This window comes from Temnothorax americanus, unplaced genomic scaffold (genome assembly GCF_048541705.1).
Source record: "Temnothorax americanus isolate GAGA-0224 unplaced genomic scaffold, ASM4854170v1 Scaffold2, whole genome shotgun sequence".
In the NCBI taxonomy this organism is placed as follows: Eukaryota; Metazoa; Arthropoda; class Insecta; order Hymenoptera; family Formicidae; genus Temnothorax; species Temnothorax americanus.
In genome coordinates, this window is record NW_027509338.1 from 3882622 (window position 1) to 3899940 (window position 17319).

Sequence of the window (17319 nt, forward strand, 5' to 3'; positions counted from 1 at the left end):
ATACTGTCGATGAATTTGGTTTGTGTCCGTGCTACATCCACTCTTTGAAACTGTCGGTCATTTGGTTCATGTGCACTGCACGGTCGATAACAGACACCTATCTTCGCGCTAGTCGCCGTTCGCGGCGTTCGCGCCGTTGTCCGCCATTGCTCCACCGGCGGCAGCGCCGCCGCAGCGCGCAAGGTGCGACGTGAAGAAGAAGAAGAAGAAGAAGAAGAAGAAGAAGAAGAAGAAGAAGAAGACCTATTTTGTGAAAATTTTCAGAAATCTATAAATTAATTACAATCCATACCAGATTGAATTAGATCCTAGATTTTGATTATTGCAACTTGGTGAATTAGAAATCAACAATTAAAAAAAAGGAATTGCTCCAGCAAATATAACCTATAAAAATGGTGGTGTAATGTTTTAGAAATAATAAAAGGAAAATAAAAGAACATAATTACGGTGATCACTTGACGTGTATGTAACATTTCTGAAGTTGCTTCGATTTCTTAAAAACGAGATGCTATTCACGATCGAGAGATACGTGATTCGCGCGAGTGCACGGTTGTTAATATATAAAAATAAAAATGTAATAATAGTAGCACTCTCTTACTGTCGTCATCTATTGTGTTGTGTTTTTCAAAAATATCATTTATATTTGTATAATCAGTAACTATAAAATTTGACTCTTTTGTGAGATTGGTGGTATTGGTTTCTATATTATTTTTGATTGAGGTTTGCATTTTCTTTTTGCAGTTTTAATAATGCTATCTGCAATCTTGGCCCAGTTATTATTTAAATTATTAGATTGCGCTGGGTAACGTTGTTCAAAGTCTGACAGAATCTAAAAAGATACAATAAAATTTAAAAAGTTACTGTTCAAAAATGAATGTAATTAATCGACTTATAAAAAATGTGTTTAATTTAGTTTAAATTTAACCATAGTTATTTTTATTATCACGTTATTCAAATTGCATTAAAAATTCATTCATAAAATAGAATAATCTATATATAAATGGTTGAAAAGATCAATAAAAAAAGAAATACTGAAGTGCATACCAAATATGAAGCCACTTGACCTTTTAAAACCTGAAATTTTTTAATAATATTTATTCCTTTATTATTATCAAAGGAGCTTTTTTGTCTATGATGAAATGATTTAGTCCATACATGTTTCGCAGTATCAATTTTTTTTATATCGTCATTATCTATTATTTCGTACAAAATAGATAAATCAACTATTGTGCGAGAGTTTTCTGTAATATGTATATAAATAAAACATTCATTAGGATACAACATCATAAAATTACATAAGCGTTAAAAACATAAGTATTAACACTGGTATTTAATAAAAATAGTTTTTTATTTGTTAATAGAATAATTTTTCATTAAAATTATTTTAACATAGTCTTTCGTACATAAATTACCTTTAGTGTTTTGTAATACTCTTTTTTTTGTCGGAAATATATATCCAGCGGCCCTTAATTGATCTCTTACTTTTAAATAAGCATTATACAAAAGTCCAGTCGAATTAGCTCGCACAGCCTTTTTTTCATCCAGGTTTATGCCATCTTCCTCATATACGGCATAAGATGGTTCATAATATAAATCTTTCTTTTCGTTGGGAAAAAGTTCAATAATTGATTGAGATAATTCTATGAACCTTTTGCTACATATGCTACAATAAAAAATGTAAGAATGTTTCTTGTTTAATATCGTGTTATATTATTAGCATAAAGAAGTAATTACAAATCGTTAACATGTAATTTTGTACAAGCACACATTCACAGCTGTGGGATACAATACTTATCATGCATTATAAAAAACATGCAAAACATAAAATGTAAAATTGAACTGATTCCTTTTTGTTGAAATAAAAAAAATTTTTTATAAATCCAATAGATTGACAGTATTACCAATTGTTTAACATAAGTTATACATTGTAAATACAAATTAACATTAAATGAAATAGCATCTTACGCAAATTCAGGTGAAGATTTTTTAGACATTGATAATTCGTGATCAATTATGATACGACTTAATGTTTTTCGAAAAATCGAAATATCTGAATTTTTTGCATATGCGAGAAGTATCGCATTGCCTGATATGGTTTTATCGTCATCTAGCAGTCTGTACAGGTCTTTGTTTTTTTTAACTAAAAATATGTGTATTTATTTAAAACAATACAATAATTATTTTACGAATTGACGTAAAGCAGACGCATTAGAGCTTTAATATTGACCTAATTGCATCGTTTAACGTCAATTATATGATTCAATTAAATTTTTCAAATTTGTTTTAATAAGTAAATAATAATAATTTAAGTATATTTACTTTGACTGTAACATTTTTCGTAGTTTTCAAAATTTACTATGTCAAAATTAGTATTTATTTCATTTGAAAACGTTTTGTATAAATCGGTTTCTGTTGCATTAGATTCATGAAGCATATTTTGTTCAGAACAATCTTGTAAACAAGAATCGGACATATCGGCCTGAACGGAAGCACATTCATGATTAGTTTGAGGATTAGTTACATTGGCTTCGTTTGTTGCAGATATTTTGGATTGAGTTGCATTATTATTTGTTTCAAAACATTCTTTAGAATATTTATGGAAACTATATGAGAACTCAAATAAAGCTTTCGACGGATGGTGTGCTGGTATAATATTATCAATATCATTTTTGGAAAGTAATTTAAATTTTTCGCTGTCAATTTTTTTAACTGTAATAAAACACAAAATACATACGTTAACCATATGTAACCAGAAAATGATTTTATAAAACACTGAGGAAAATTTCTTCTAATTACATTTCATTTAATTGACATTCTGGTTTAAAAATAGAATCAAATGAATATTTTATTTTGTATTTATAGTGCAAATATGTATTTTTGCTAATCGACATGCTGCTAAATTTTTTAATGATGATACTGTTGGGTATTACTACTCAACAGTACTGAGTTGCTATTTATATAGGTGTCAATAGTCCACATTAAGTCGCTCTTCATAAAATTATAACTAATATTTCAACATCAATTATATATTATATACACATTAAATGTGATTGTTTTCTATTATTTTAATATATGCATTATCATTAAATAATCTGATGTCCAATAAATAAAAATTTGCCTTTTAAATAACAGTTTTGTCATAAATGTAATTTGATCATTAAATAGTAAAAGTTTTCAGAGAAATGTTCAGTACACTAACTCAATTTTTACATGAATGCAAAAATGCTTACTAGGTTCTTGAATTGGACAGTAGTATAGATAAAGACGACCCGTTGAACTACTCTTTCTTAATTTTACATATATAATAATTTAATTAGATTTTATTTTCGATGAAAATTAGCTTGACAAATATAATAAATAGATATGTATATTAATATACATATTAATAAAAATATTAATAATTAATAATTAATTTTAATCATTAAACTTTAATTTTTTAGTCAAATGTTAGAACTGTCACGTACAGTAAAATTTTCATTATATAATTGACCAATGTAGATATATGGAAACAACTATGTATTTATTATTCCTCAAATACATGCATTTATATATTTTCGACAAAAAAATCTTAAAACTGATACCCTATTATTCGCAAATGCTTATATCTTTTAATCTTTTTCATATAACTCTGTAATTATATATTCAACTTTTCATTATATTATATTTTGTTGGCAACTATGGATTGGGACTCTTACTACAGTATCAATTATCAATAATATTTTGATTTACACAAATTTATTCAGTTGTCAATCGCTTATTCTGTTGTAGCCAGTTTGTTAAAAGTAATCCAAAGGAACTGTTTATATTTTTCAGAAAATAAATTATTTTGGCTGAATTCTGACAAAAATACTGAAAGAATAGGTACACATTCATAATTCTTTAATGAGATAATTTCATGTGTTAAACTGTCTTTGAAACTGACACACAAAGATTTATAGTTTTCCTGGAAACTTTTTTAACATTAATTTATATTTACATTAATACAATTATTTGAAAGAGATTAAGAAAAACAAACATTTTTGTTTAGGAATAAGGTATCGTTTTCAACAAATACTTTATTATAACAGCAATCATAATACATTTATCTATAATACATTTTTAGTAGAAATTGTACTTATTACAACAGCTTGTTATACGTTAGCAATTTGTTTATCAAATAAAACAGGATCATAAAATTCAGTAATGAAATAATTTTATTGATTACACATGAATTTGAATTAGTATTTATTGCCAATCTTTTCAGTCACTCGTTAATACAAAAACTGAAGATTTTTTGCAAAAATAATATCAAGTGTAAAATAATTATTATAAATTGATTTATGTTCTATGTTTTATGAGTGTAAAATTTTATTCATACAACAAACTGTTTTTGAGCTACTTTGGATAGTAGTATTTACTTTTGGAATTAAAATATAATTATGAACTTACCAGTGAAAAAGTGTAAAAGATCTCCAACCTTCCACTGATTTAAAATATTCTTCAACGAGTCTTCACTCATATTAAAAAATCGCAAGTTTCCACTCTCTCAGTCCCACATGAAAGTCGAAATATCGCGCAGCGCTTGACGACGTGCTATACGTTCGAGGAACGTACGAGGAAAGACGTTGCTGCGCGAGCGCCGCGAGCAGCGTGTTTTGACATGCGGGCGCACGACGGAAGAGAGTGAGGGACACGGCCCAGCGACGTGCTACGTTCGCAACGCGAAAGCCGGTGCGATGCACGGAAAAATACCGTGCTTAGTACGAGGAAAGACGTTGCTGCGCGGCAGCGTGTTTTGACATGGGCGCACGACGGAATAGAGTGAGGGACACGGCCCAGCGTAGTGGTAGGGCGCAGCGCGTTTCATCATGATCTCATACGGTGAATACCTTTTCCGTGTGGTGTCCGTCACGTGTCCCAACAAGCGAATTGCTCGTCTGCTAACGCGCGGCAGCAATAACAGAATAGGTCAGACCGCCGTTCTAGCAGAGGAAGCACTGCGGCACGCTTTTCGAACGTCGGTGAGATTGAAGATAAGCGTGCAATCTCCATCGTGATTCGGCTTGTATTTGTTATTTGTAAAATAAAGTTAAATGTTTGCGACAAGATTAATGTTTTAATACAAACCGAAACCAAAAGTCAAGCGCCGATTTACGAATATATTTCTTCTACATTGCGTTACCTAACAACTATATAGACTCCTATTTATACCGCTTGTTATTTAATTATATATTTAATTCTAATATTATGTCGTTTTTTGAGAATATAGATTTTGTTGGTTCAAACATATTCCAAAACTTATAACCTTTCTATCCACGGAGATGTACATGAAAAAATAAATATATTTATACATTGCATATTAAATCTTTATTTATTAAAAGAATAGTTTTTAAACAAAATATCTAATTTTTGAACAAAAATACAATCAGTAAAAATAAAAATACATATACACTATTCTAATTTTTGAAAATAAAAAAATTTTTTACACCGTACAAAAAAATAGAAGTATATATAAAGTACTTTTAAACTTTAACATTTGTAAAATATAACTGTATTAACATATGTTAATGTTTAGATACATATCTCTATCTTTATAACACAATCTGTTATTTTTACATATTTCTTCGTCACATTTACATGACGGATCACAGCTGTTGGAATTCTTCACGCAACCGCACATTCGTGAGGAGCAGTTCCCTTTACAGCTACAACCAGTGGCTTTCCAGGTTTGAACTGGTCTTGCCTGTGAAATAATCAGTTCTTAATATTATTAAAAAACTCTTATTATTCCATAATAGTTATTACATAATAAAATTTGTTCATAGGTTTAGAATTATAAGCAAATATTTTAAAAATTTAAAGAAAGGAACTATTTACAGATGTGACTAAGACTGCGTTTGTTTTGGCGATTTTAGCGCTGAAAGCATCGTTCTATCTTCATTTGATATTCGATGTGCAACGAAGATGAAATGATGCTTACAGCGCTGAAAGCGTCAAGACGAACCCAGCCTAATTGCAACACAATTTATTCTTCTCTTGATCATATTCTGGTTTCTGTAAAATACCAATAAATTTCTTTTCAGGTTACTATACATAAAAACATCATACCTTCAGATAATAATATTACCTGATTTTGACACATTTCATTGTCACATTTACATGACAGACCACATTTGTTGCTGTTCTTCACGCAACCACAAATCTGTGAGGAGCAACTCCACACAGATTTACAGCTACAACCAGACTTTCCAAATATAGCTGATGATGTTGCTTTTGGAATGCGGTAAAGGGGCTTCTGACCGTATAGAACAAGTTCAGGTTTCTTAGATCCTTCCACGTGTTTTGTCAGATCAATCTTCTGCTTCTTCTCCAACTTCTCCACTTGCTTCTCCAACTTGGCAACTTTATTTTTAAGACCATCAACGTTTTCAGTCTGCTTACCAATGGTTTTTGAGCCACTAGAAAGTTAGATTTCTCATGTTATAATCATTATCACACAATGGAGAATAATATAAAGAATATATGTAAATATTGAGTGTAAGCCCCCCCCTTCTCTGCCGATTTCTTTGTAATTTTCAAATGTTGTGTATTTTGAATTGTAAAAAAGATTCTAAGAAGGAAAATCATCACTCATGATCCATTTATTTTTAATTAATACTTAAAAATATCACGATGTGTCGGTAACAAAATAATAATTTGCGGATATATATATTTTGTTTTTTTTACTTTTATTTTCACATAATTATATATTATTGATTATTGATATATAAGAATTACCTATCAATATAATTATTATAATACAACAACGATAACTATTATAACTATAATAACTTCTTAACAGAACCAAAATAGACATGCGATTTCAGGTGAACTCGGTTCTCGCTTACCTGGGCAAAACTATATTTAGGCGTCTCATTTTATGGTGCCCCACCCTGTACATATATCAATATAATTATTGTAATACAACAACGATTACTACGTTTACGCGAGCGTTACTTCTGTAGTAACTTACGATAATTTATTCCGCGTAAACGAGTGATATATCGTAAGTTACTACAGAAGTAACGCTCGCGCGTAAACGTAGTATATTATAACTATAATAACTTCTCAACAGAACCAAAATAGACATATTATGCGATTTCAGGTGAACTCGTAGTTTCTCGCTTACCTGGGCAAATCTGTAGGCTCTAGAGACAGTCCCAATCTTTTCATTTTTCCTTTTTCTCGAGGCACTCCGCGATAATTGACGATCTAAAGCAATCTAAAGACCAATTCTGACTTCTTCTTCTACACTTCTACGACTTGAAGGTGAAGGGTTCTATTCGGGGCCGCTAGGGACGCGCAACAGTTGCTCTCAGCGAGTTTAGAAGGAGAAGGGAGTCTTGAGAGCGACTGTTGCGCGTCCCTAGCGGCCCCGAACAGAACCTTTCAAGTCGTGTATAAACACAGTCGCTACCCATAACGAATATCACAAAAAAGAAGAAGAAGAAGAAGAAGTTTGAATTGGTCTTTAGATCGTCAATTATCGCGAATCGCGGAGTGCCTCGAGAAAAAGGAAAAATGAAAAGAACGGGACCGTCTCTAGAACCTACAGATTTACCCAGGTAAGCGAGAAACGACGGTACGAGTTTACCTGAAATCGCATGTCTATTTTGGTTCTGTTAGGAAGTTATTGGCCTAGTTTACACCGTGCGTTTAGGCCGCGACCTATACCTTATATTCAACCTAAACCTAAACACGATAGGTCGCGACGATGTAAACGGTTGCGACCTCGCTTGGGTCAGGTCTCTTTTTCGCGTGCCCTGACCTAAATTAAGTCACACGACGTAACGCGTGTAAACGCAGGTGACCTAAAGACCGCCTAAAGTGCAGAGAGTGTACCAATAGATACTGGATACTGGATTTTTATCTATATTTGACCAAAAGTATCATAGGTCAACGTGGTGTAAACGTTTTGTTTAGCAGCCTATTTTAGGTCAAGGCATAGGTCAGGTCGCGATCAGGTCGCACGGTGTAAACTAAGCCATTATAGTTATAATAGTTATCGTTGTTATATATTATATGTATGTATGTACAATAGGGAGCAGGAATGAGTTCCGTTCTCGCGCGGTGTGCAGAGCGGTGTAGAGACCCTATATTAATTATTTTTTTATATAATTTTTTTTAATTTATATTGTAAATAAAATTATAAAATAAATTATACCTAATTAATATAGTTTTCGCTTTTGAAATACTTTGTATTTATGCTTTCTATTACTCTCTGCTTTAACGAAGATTATAATTTTAAAATAATATATAATTATGTAAAAATAAAAGTAAAAGAAACAAAATATATATCCGCATATTATTATTTTTTTACTTACCGACACATCGTGATATTTTTAAGTATTAATTAAAAATAAATGGATCATAAGTGATGATTTCCTTCTTAGAATCTTTTTTACAATTCAAAATACATAACATTTGAAAATTACAAAGAAATCGGCAGAGCGAGGGGGCTTATACTCAATATCTACATATAGATGTACAAATAAGTCTCCGCCGTTTTACAATAGATGGCCCCACCAGGAGGTTATGGTTGAAATTGTCAGATGTAAAGTGTTATATCGTAAGGTTGGACATTTGGGCATTGGGCAACACCATAAACTTGACATAGTATCAGACTGCATCGGCATCACATAATTCTTTTCGTGCGAAAATGTCGAATTTTGAGCCGAATAAGCGTCATTTGCGGGAACTTTTGATTTATTTCTTTAATTTGAAGAAATCTGCAGCTGAGGCGCATCGATTGCTTGTAGAGGCATATGATGAGGCTGCTTTAAGTGAGAGAAGTTGTCGTGAGTGGTTTCAAAAGTTTAAGAACGGTGATTTTGACGTCGAGGACAAAGAACGTAGCGGAAGGCCGAAAGTGTACGAAGACACGGAATTGGAAGCATTATTGGAGGAAGATTTGTGCCAAACGCAAAAAGAACTTGCACTTACATTAGGAGTGACTCAACAAGCAATTTCACATCGTTTAAAATCGTAAATGCCCAATTTTTGATAAAAAACGGCGGAAACTTATTTGTACTCCTATATATTCTTTATATTATTCTCCATTGTGTGATAATGATTATAACATGAGAAATCTAACTTTCTAGCGGCTCAAAAACCATTGGTAAGCAGACCGAAAACGTTGATAGTCTTAAAAAGAAACTTGCCAAGTTGGAGAAGCAAGTGATTGATTTGACAAAAAAACACGTGGAAGGATCTAAGAAACCTGACCATGTTGTATACGGTCAGAAGCCCCTTCACCGCACTCCAAAAGCAACATCAGCTATATTTGGAAAGTCTGGTTGTAGCTGTAAATCTGTGCGGAGTTGCTCCTCACAGATTTGTAGTTGCGTGAAGAACAGCAACAAATGTGGTCTGTCATGTAAATGTGACAATGAAATGTGTCAAAATCAGGTAATATTATCATTTGAATGTATGATGTTTTTATGTATAGTAACCTGAAAAGAAATTTATTGATATTTTACAGAAACCACAGAATATGATCAAGAGAAGAATAAATTGTGTTGCAATTAGGCTGGGTTCGTCTTGACGCTTTCAGCGCTGTAAGCATCATATTCTATCTTCGTTGCTCATCGAATATCAAATGAAGATAGAACGATGCTTTCAGCGCTAAAATCGCCAAAACAAACGCAGTCTTAGGCTGCATTCCAATATTCACTGTCAGTACTGCAAATCTATATTTTACGTCACGTATATTATAGATTTTCAGTACTGAAAGTTGCTGACGGTGAATATCGGAATGCAGCCTTAGTCACATCTGTAAATAGTTCCTTTCTTTAAATTTTTAAAATATTTGCTTATAATTCTAAACCTATGAACAAATTTTATTATGGAACAACTATTATGGAATAATAAGAGTTTTTTTAATATTATTAAGAACTGGTTATTTCACAGGCAAGGCCAGTTCAAACCTGGAAACCCACTGGTTGTAGCTGTAAAGGGAACTGCTCCTCAAAAATGTGCGGTTGCGTGAAGAATTCCAACAGCTGTGATCCGTCATGTAAATGTGACGAACAAATATGTGAAAATAACAGATTGTGTTATAGAGATAGAGATATGTACTAATAACACATTAACATATGTTAATACAGTTATATTTTACAAATGTAAAGTAAAAGTACTTTATATATATCGCTATTTTTGTACAATGTACAAAATTTTTTTTATCTTTAAAAATTAGAGTAGTTTATATGTATTTTTATTTTTACTAATTGTATTTTTTCCAAAAATTAGAGATACTTTGTTTAAAAACTATTCTTTTAATAAATAAAGATTTAATATGCAATGTATAAATTATATTTATTTTTTTATGTACATCTTTGTATAAGTTTTGGGGAATATGTTTGTTTAATTTTTTATAATTTATTTTTCAATGGCAGAATTTTTTTATTGGACAAGACGAATGCATTCCGAAATTTATCACAAAAGAGGAACAATATTTCTGTCTATATATGATTGTATGTACAATTATCCCCTTTCTAGTTAAATGATAATTTTCGGCTCATTGTATATAGAATATTCATATATATTTATATTCCCCTGATGCTTTTTTCGTCGATTTTTATTTAAATTTGGTAGTTGCGACAAAATTCGGTAAACTCGTTTTCTTTACCGACTGTCGACAATACAGATCACTATTTACATCCCTTTCTAGATTAATTTAACTCTATGGCGTTGATATCTTTCTTCCTTCACAGAGGATCTTCTATATAATTTGATCTATGAAAGTGAGGTTATGTCCAGTTATGTCACCATGAGATAAACGCGGGAAATCTGTCAAACGCGTAGAAGCGGCAGTGATAATCATGGCGCAGCGTCGTATAGAGTAAGTAGATCTAATAATTATTTGATAATTTGATATAATTTAATGTATAATAGATGCGACACCCAGCTTATCTAATTAGCATAGCAATTTTTTCCATGTACATACAATTTTGATGTCATTTTTGCAGCTCCTTTTTCACTAAAATATCATCCACGAAGGAGAATTCGAACCAGGATAATTTGGAGAGGTATGTTTCGCTGTTAATAATCTCTCTTCTTCTATAGTAGTCGATTATGCTAAAAATCCTCGCCAAGTGCTCACGCTTGAGCTCGCTGGCTCTACCGGCTCGACGGCTGGAGCTTGCAGTCGCAGCTCACAGCCGATTCGTTGTCGTTTTTAATTGGATACATACAACCAACAGTCACAACTCGTCGGACAAGCAGGAGAATCAGGATGCAGTGGAGAATGGCAAACGGAAGAGGGATAGCAGCAACAGCTCCAGCAGGTGATTAAAAATACAATACTATGTTAGAGTTTATATGTCGAAAAATATTAAGAGTTATATCATTTTCCTTCATTTTTAATATTATTTTTTTATAAGTCGTTGGTTTTGCAGTGCTTCACCTTCAAAGAAGCAGAACATTAAACTTAAGAAGCCGAAGAAGATTACCAAGACTCCTTCGTCAGGTGTGAAGCCTCGTGCGAAGCTAGGTAACTACACTGTTGAGCTGTAGATTTTTCAAATACAATACATCCCTGTAATTATCTTCAAGGAGCTACTCCGAATAAGCTGAATAAACTTTCACCCGGGTCGTCGAAAAAGACAGAAAAGAAGCAGAAAGATACGCCTGGTGGAAAGAAGAAAAAGAAGGAAGAAGATGAAACTGTAAATGGCACTATAGAAGAAAAGACCAGTGACACTGTAGAAGAGAAGACCAATAACGCTCAAATAGGAAATGGTGCAGCTGAAGGTAAAAGGAAAACGGAAGAATCTGCTTCTTCAAAGAAGGAATCTGAGTCCAATACGGCAGATAAGGTAAAGAAGACTGAAAACGTGAAGAAGAAACGGGCCAGGATCATTGAGCCAGTGGATTCCAGTGACGATGAGGATCATCTATCTGTATGTTCACAGACTCTTTCAACACTAAAAACCCTAATGAAATTTTAATTAATATTTTTATACAAAAAGTTGAAGAAATATTATAAATTTACAAGAGAGAATGTTCGTAAATTTTCTCATATCTACACATTATGGTTTTAGTTACCTGAAAGTCCAAAAAGATCGGAGGTTAACGATGAAGAAAAGAAAATTGAAAACGAAGACAAGCCTAGCGAGATAAATAACGTTTCAAATAACGACACAGACAAAAGTGCTTCGGACAGTAAAGAGAAGAGTGAAAGTCCGAAGAAGTCCTCCACACCTGAAAAGTCACAAACTACTACTACTACTAAGGATGAAAGCCCGAAGAAGGAGCCTACGCCTGAGAAAAAGGCTAAGAAAGTGCCCAATTTTTTTAGTGAGTATTCAATAATTCAAAAGTATTTTGAAAACATTACAGATTGATATTTGTATTTTAATGTAATTTTAATTTAAACTGTACACGCTTCAAAAATTATTCAAACAGTTATATGAATGCTTCGTGTTGCAGTGTCCAAACAAAAGGGCGACGCAAAAGATGACAAAGCGAGCAATAGAAAAAGCGTCTGCCAGTCATACAATCCTAGCGCATCTGCCTATCATCCGATAGACGATGCATGCTGGAAACGAGGAGACAAGTGAGTTCAAATAAAATTTTGTTTTAGAAGATTTAGGAATACTGTAAGAATCCGCGAAACTTTTGTAAAGCTTTAGAGATGTTTAAAATCTCTCTCTCTTTGTTTGAAATTTATAGAACTCCATATAGCGCCTTCGCACGCACTTTGGAGCTTATCGAGGAGACGAGCGGAAGGTTAAAGGCAATAGAGATATTGTCAAATTATTTCCGGTCTGTCATAGTCCTGAGCCCTGCGGATCTTCTACCGAGCGTTTATCTGTGCCTTAATCAATTAGCACCGGCGTACGAAGGTTAATAATTGATTATTAAAAAAAAATATTTGGTGTTTGTCTAAAGGTAACTTTTTAAATTATAAGTATCAATATAGTTATCGCGTTTTTTTAGGAATTGAGTTTGGAGTCGCAGATCAGAATCTAATGAAAGCCGTAGCGCAGTGTACTGGTAGAACGCTGGCGCAAATTAAAGCCGACGTCCAGGAGGTTGGCGATTTGGGAATTGTCGCGGAAAATAGCAGATCTAATCAGAGAACCATGTTTCAACCGCCACCATTGACAGTTTCTAACGTGTACTCCAAACTGAAGGAAATCGCTCAGATGACGGGGCCCACGGTAATCCACAGAACTATTATAATTATTGTTATTATTAATATGAATATATAAAAGTTATCTCTTTTTAAACAAAAATTTTTCTCACACACAGCGCTGAAAAAGATTGAATTAAGAAACAAAAATTTAAGTTATTTAAAGAAGTTTAACTTGAAGTTTATACCATATAAATTAAAAATTATATTGTATAAATTAAAAATTAATTGTATTTAAAACTGAACTAAATTAATTTCGATTTTAAATAAATTAAACGAGAAACATAAAATACTTATATAATAAAAAAAAAAAAAAAAATAAGTTAGGAACTGCGTATTCTTTGCATGAATAATAATTAATTTTTTTTTCTACAGTCTTTGACGAAAAAGTTGGATAAGATTCAGACGCTGTTTGTGGCGTGTTGTAATGCAGAAGCAAAATACTTCATTAGATCGTTGGCTGGGAAGCTTCGTATTGGATTAGCAGAACAATCTGTTTTGCAAGTAAGTCGCTCGCGATATAATACTGTTTTGATTATTACTATTATATATTATTAAATACCTGGATTTTCTTAGGCATTGGCTTTAGCTTGCGCGATGACACCGCCGGAACAAGATTATCCACCCGAAATTCTGAATGCAAGTAAAAAGATGTCGAGCGATCGTTTCAAAGAAAAGTATGACGAGATAGCGCTTACATTGAAAACAACGTATTGGTAAGATTATTTTGAAAATATTACTATATTATAAATATTAAAACTAATAAATTAGATTAAACGATTTTTTCTAAGAAAAATATTCTCAATTGAAAAGAAAAAAATATATAGATATGTAGATATACGTTTAACAATATTTTATATATACACTATATGATTATGTTTGAAATAATTAAATTGGTTAAAATAAATTATTTTATTAAAAAATGTTGACTTCTCAATTTAGGGGAACAAGATATTGTATTAAATATATACTTAAGTTTCTTTCAGTTTTTGCTATTATATCTTTTTGCAGTGAATGTCCGAATTACAATCTTATAATTCCTGTTCTACTGGAGGATGGAATTAAGGCTTTACCGAGCAAGTGCAAACTTACTCCTGGAATACCTTTGAAACCCATGTTGGCGCATCCTACTAAAGGTGTTCAGGAAGTCCTGACGCGATTCGAAGGCCTGAAATTTACTTGTGAATGGAAGTACGATGGAGAAAGAGCACAGGTTCTCATTTATTTAATTTTGCAAATTTGATAATATAATAAATAATATTTTATCGTATGTAGAAGGAAATAAGATGTTTGAGAATTAATTTTCTGAGAACGTGATAATTTAGATTTAAGTCGTTTAAAGTATTATAATTCGGCAGATACACGTCGCGGACAATGGACAAGTCAATATATACAGTAGAAATCAGGAAAACAATACAACCAAGTATCCAGATATCATTAAGCGATTCGAAAATACTCGCGGCGATCAAGTAAAGAATTGCATACTCGACTGCGAGGCGGTTGCTTGGGATAGGGAGGAGAAACAAATATTACCGTTCCAAATACTCAGTACAAGAAAGCGAAAGGTAATAATTACATGTTATAATTATTTTCGTTTAATTTTAATTACTGCTTTGATTGTAATTAACTTTGTCATTAAATGATTGCAATTGTTAAGATTATAATTGCTATGATTATGATTGTTCTAAAGTAACATTTTATTTTTATTTTTAGGATGCTAATGAGGAGGATATCAAAGTACAAGTATGCGTGTTTATGTTCGATCTGTTATACTTAAATGATGAGCCGTTGGTGAAAGAAACGTTCGCGAAACGTCGTGAACTGCTGAAGGAGCACTTCAAGGAAGTGGAGGGCGAATGGAAATTCGCCAATAGCCTGGATACTACGACGATGGAAGAGGTGGAAGTCTTCTTGGACGAATCTGTGAAGGGAAATTGCGAAGGCCTGATGGTGAAGACGTTGGAAAAGGAAGCAACCTACGAGATCGCGAAGCGATCAAGAAACTGGTTGAAACTCAAAAAAGATTACTTGGATGGCCTCGGCGATACGCTTGACGTGGTCGTAATCGGTGGCTACATCGGCAAGGGAAAGAGGACCGGCACTTATGGTGGTTTTCTCTTAGCTTGTTACGATCAGGAAAACGAAGAGTATCAAAGCATCTGTAAGGTAATGTACCTGAAATATTTCTTGTAAAAGTGAACAGGGACACGTTGTATGATTAATGGAAAACGACAAATTTGATAATTCTTGTAATTTAAGTTTTTACTGTGAGCATATTAAGGCTCGTCCACAACAGCCGTAAACGTATGCAGTAAGACGTAAGCAATAAGCTACAAATTTTTACAGGATTTTTACAGTTCAAAAATAATCGACATTGTTGGTCAATTTTTACTGCTTACATCTTACGGCTGTTGTAGAATGGGCTTTATATTTTGTTTGCTTGGTGCATTACTTCTAGCTTATATCGACGTATATTATTTTCTCATAAACAGATCGGCACAGGATTCAAAGAGGAGGACCTTGAAAATTACACCAAATTCTTCAAAGATCACGTAATACCGCAGGTGAAATCGTACTATCGCTTCGATAGTAGCCACGAGCCGGATCACTGGTTCGAGCCAATTCAAGTCTGGGAGATCAAGTGTGCCGACATCAGCCTCAGTCCCGTACACAGAGCGGCTATCGGAATAGTGAGTTTTCCCAAAGCAAGCATTTGTAAAAATATGACACCGTAATTGCGCTAAAAGAAATTGATATTGCGTGACGTAATTAATTTACTCCCGAAAATCTTTTTTATCCACATCGAACATTTCTACCAACTAAACAGAGATAGAAGCTACAATATTTTTGCAATTAATTCTTCCTTGGAGTTTTCTTGAAATTTTTCGAGCTCCTTTAATAAGTTTTGTTCTGGTTCAGGTCGATCCGGAAAAGGGACTATCTTTAAGGTTTCCGCGATTTATAAGGATTCGTGAGGATAAGTCCTGCGAGCAGGCTACTTCCGCTCAAGATGTGGCGGACATGTACAACAATCAAGAGCAGATTAAAAATAAAACTTCAGCATCGAAAACCGCGGAGGAAGATTTCTATTAATTTGTTTTCTTTTTTATGTCGCGACGCACAAATTGAGCCAGTAAATCATGTATTTTTTATAATCATTATTTCTAGTTGTCGATTCTGTATCTTGGGACGAGGTGAAAATTACAAAAGTGAGGAAATTCATTAGAGAATCTACAATTTCATTTGTCGAAATTTAGTAAATCTGTTCACTTTTGTAATTTTCACCTTGTTCCAAGATACAGAATCGACCCCCTGTAGGAGCTATTGTAAATAAAACACGTTTGATATGGCATACAAATTCTGTAATTTTCATTCGCGTTGCGACATCTGACATTTATTTATTATACTAATGAACATTAATTTTGGAGGATTAATTAATATTTTATTTATTGACCCCATATCGCTGATCCCTTGCGCTTGTTCAAGACTTTATAGGCATGCAAATGCTATTCTCGATATTACTTAAGGCTACTTTTCCTAAGAAGCTGCTAAAAAATTGTCTACGACGCGTATTTGTTATGTTACGTGGAATACGAAAAGTTAACTTACCACAGTCCATTTTTTCAATAATTGAAAATGGTTTAATTCTTAGAATTTAGAAAAAGATAAAAAGTTACGCGCAGTTAAAAAATAAGTTTGACAGTTAATTTTAATTAATCATTTATTTTTACATTGCGCAGTTAATTCGCATTTTCGTGCGAAATCTCGTTTGTATTTTGCATGAATTAATTATCATAGGATAATCTAAATATTTTTTTAAACTGATATCTCGGCTAACTTTATTCGAATGTATTTTCTTCCAATAATCGCAAGTCGCATTCAACGCGGACGTCGCGGACGGCCATCGTTGGCAGCACTATCGCGAGAGTGATCAGTCGACACAAGTGGGCGCGTTCGGCAGACCAAGCTGCTGAGTAGCAGTCGAACGTGATTGGCTCTTACGTTTAGAACCAACCAATCAACGCAGATTGTTGATAAGACGAACTCAACAGTTGTGTCTGCTGAAAACGCGGCCACACTGTCGACGATGGCTGTGTTCCTTTATTCACTGCCAGGTGCTGCCAGGTACTGAAAATCTATAGTTACGTGACGCAAACTATATATTT

The 17319-nt window shown here is 33.1% G+C and overlaps 4 protein-coding genes across 9 annotated transcripts; 2 read left to right on the top strand and 2 right to left on the bottom strand.

Annotated features, from left to right (window-relative positions):
- Positions 1–693: 693 nt before the first annotated feature.
- LOC143897172 (uncharacterized) lies at positions 694–4840 on the bottom strand. Of its 3 annotated transcripts, XR_013256864.1 has the most exons (5): positions 4429–4840; positions 1413–1663; positions 1156–1241; positions 1045–1074; positions 764–829 (listed from the first exon to the last, which is right to left on the bottom strand). XR_013256864.1 is itself a non-coding variant. In XM_077405568.1 (4 exons), exons 1-4 carry the CDS (start codon positions 4496–4498, stop codon positions 701–703), a joined length of 315 nt encoding a protein of 104 aa, XP_077261694.1. In that variant the 5' UTR covers positions 4499–4840; the 3' UTR covers positions 694–700. The 3 variants fall into 3 exon arrangements, 1 of the variants encoding a protein (XP_077261694.1); XM_077405568.1 differs by lacking the exon at positions 1413–1663 and having other exon boundaries at positions 694–829; XR_013256863.1 differs by having other exon boundaries at positions 751–829; positions 1045–1241.
- A 576-nt stretch (positions 4841–5416) lies between these two features.
- Positions 5417–7325, bottom strand: LOC143896992 (uncharacterized). Of its 2 annotated transcripts, XM_077405257.1 has the most exons (4): positions 7148–7318; positions 6867–6911; positions 6107–6437; positions 5419–5722 (listed from the first exon to the last, which is right to left on the bottom strand). In XM_077405257.1, the coding sequence occupies exons 1-4, from the start codon at positions 7189–7191 to the stop codon at positions 5534–5536; spliced, it is 609 nt and encodes a 202-aa protein (XP_077261383.1). In that variant the 5' UTR covers positions 7192–7318; the 3' UTR covers positions 5419–5533. The 2 variants fall into 2 exon arrangements, with proteins under 2 accessions (XP_077261384.1, XP_077261383.1); XM_077405258.1 differs by lacking the exon at positions 6867–6911 and having other exon boundaries at positions 5417–5722; positions 7148–7325.
- Positions 7326–7406: 81 nt separating this feature from the next.
- LOC143896991 (uncharacterized) lies at positions 7407–10320 on the top strand. Of its 2 annotated transcripts, none has more exons than XM_077405256.1 (3): positions 7407–7583; positions 9120–9426; positions 9928–10320. In XM_077405256.1, exons 1-3 carry the CDS (start codon positions 7540–7542, stop codon positions 10096–10098), a joined length of 522 nt encoding a protein of 173 aa, XP_077261382.1. In that variant the 5' UTR covers positions 7407–7539; the 3' UTR covers positions 10099–10320. The 2 variants fall into 2 exon arrangements, with proteins under 2 accessions (XP_077261382.1, XP_077261381.1); XM_077405255.1 differs by lacking the exon at positions 7407–7583 and adding an exon at positions 8563–9003.
- A 410-nt stretch (positions 10321–10730) lies between these two features.
- On the top strand, positions 10731–16511 carry Dnalig1 (DNA ligase 1). Of its 2 annotated transcripts, XM_077405241.1 has the most exons (16): positions 10731–10858; positions 10986–11045; positions 11220–11303; positions 11415–11509; positions 11572–11918; positions 12060–12315; positions 12448–12574; positions 12691–12863; positions 12958–13181; positions 13529–13657; positions 13730–13869; positions 14165–14366; positions 14512–14718; positions 14867–15319; positions 15646–15843; positions 16073–16511. In XM_077405241.1, the coding sequence occupies exons 1-16, from the start codon at positions 10839–10841 to the stop codon at positions 16244–16246; spliced, it is 2889 nt and encodes a 962-aa protein (XP_077261367.1). In that variant the 5' UTR covers positions 10731–10838; the 3' UTR covers positions 16247–16511. The 2 variants fall into 2 exon arrangements, with proteins under 2 accessions (XP_077261367.1, XP_077261366.1); XM_077405240.1 differs by having other exon boundaries at positions 10756–10858; positions 10986–11303.
- Positions 16512–17319: the final 808 nt, after the last annotated feature.

What these genes read in the sequence shown, in the direction of transcription:
- LOC143897172 (XM_077405568.1), bottom strand. Translation starts at nt 4,498, where the DNA reads ATGAGTGAAGACTCGTTGAAGAATATTTTAAATCAGTGGAAGGTTGGA. An exon ending in AAATTGATACTGCGAAACAT is followed by an intron (nt 1,075 to 1,155) that starts GTATGGACTAAA and finishes AAAAAATTTCAG; the next exon opens with GTTTTAAAAGGTCAAGTGGC. An exon ending in GTCAAGTGGCTTCATATTTG is followed by an intron (nt 830 to 1,044) that starts GTATGCACTTCA and finishes GTATCTTTTTAG; the next exon opens with ATTCTGTCAGACTTTGAACA.
- Dnalig1 (XM_077405240.1), top strand. Translation starts at nt 11,092, where the DNA reads ATGCTAAAAATCCTCGCCAAGTGCTCACGCTTGAGCTCGCTGGCTCTA. An exon ending in AGCAGCAACAGCTCCAGCAG is followed by an intron (nt 11,304 to 11,414) that starts GTGATTAAAAAT and finishes TTGGTTTTGCAG; the next exon opens with TGCTTCACCTTCAAAGAAGC. An exon ending in GAAAGTGCCCAATTTTTTTA is followed by an intron (nt 12,316 to 12,447) that starts GTGAGTATTCAA and finishes TTCGTGTTGCAG; the next exon opens with TGTCCAAACAAAAGGGCGAC.
- LOC143896991 (XM_077405255.1), top strand. Translation starts at nt 8,678, where the DNA reads ATGTCGAATTTTGAGCCGAATAAGCGTCATTTGCGGGAACTTTTGATT. An exon ending in ATTTCACATCGTTTAAAATC is followed by an intron (nt 9,004 to 9,119) that starts GTAAATGCCCAA and finishes CTAACTTTCTAG; the next exon opens with CGGCTCAAAAACCATTGGTA. An exon ending in ATGAAATGTGTCAAAATCAG is followed by an intron (nt 9,427 to 9,927) that starts GTAATATTATCA and finishes GTTATTTCACAG; the next exon opens with GCAAGGCCAGTTCAAACCTG.
- LOC143896992 (XM_077405257.1), bottom strand. Translation starts at nt 7,191, where the DNA reads ATGAAAAGATTGGGACTGTCTCTAGAGCCTACAGATTTGCCCAG. An exon ending in GAGCCTACAGATTTGCCCAG is followed by an intron (nt 6,912 to 7,147) that starts GTAAGCGAGAAA and finishes ATATATGTACAG; the next exon opens with GGTGGGGCACCATAAAATGA. An exon ending in ATGAAATGTGTCAAAATCAG is followed by an intron (nt 5,723 to 6,106) that starts GTAATATTATTA and finishes ATTATTTCACAG; the next exon opens with GCAAGACCAGTTCAAACCTG.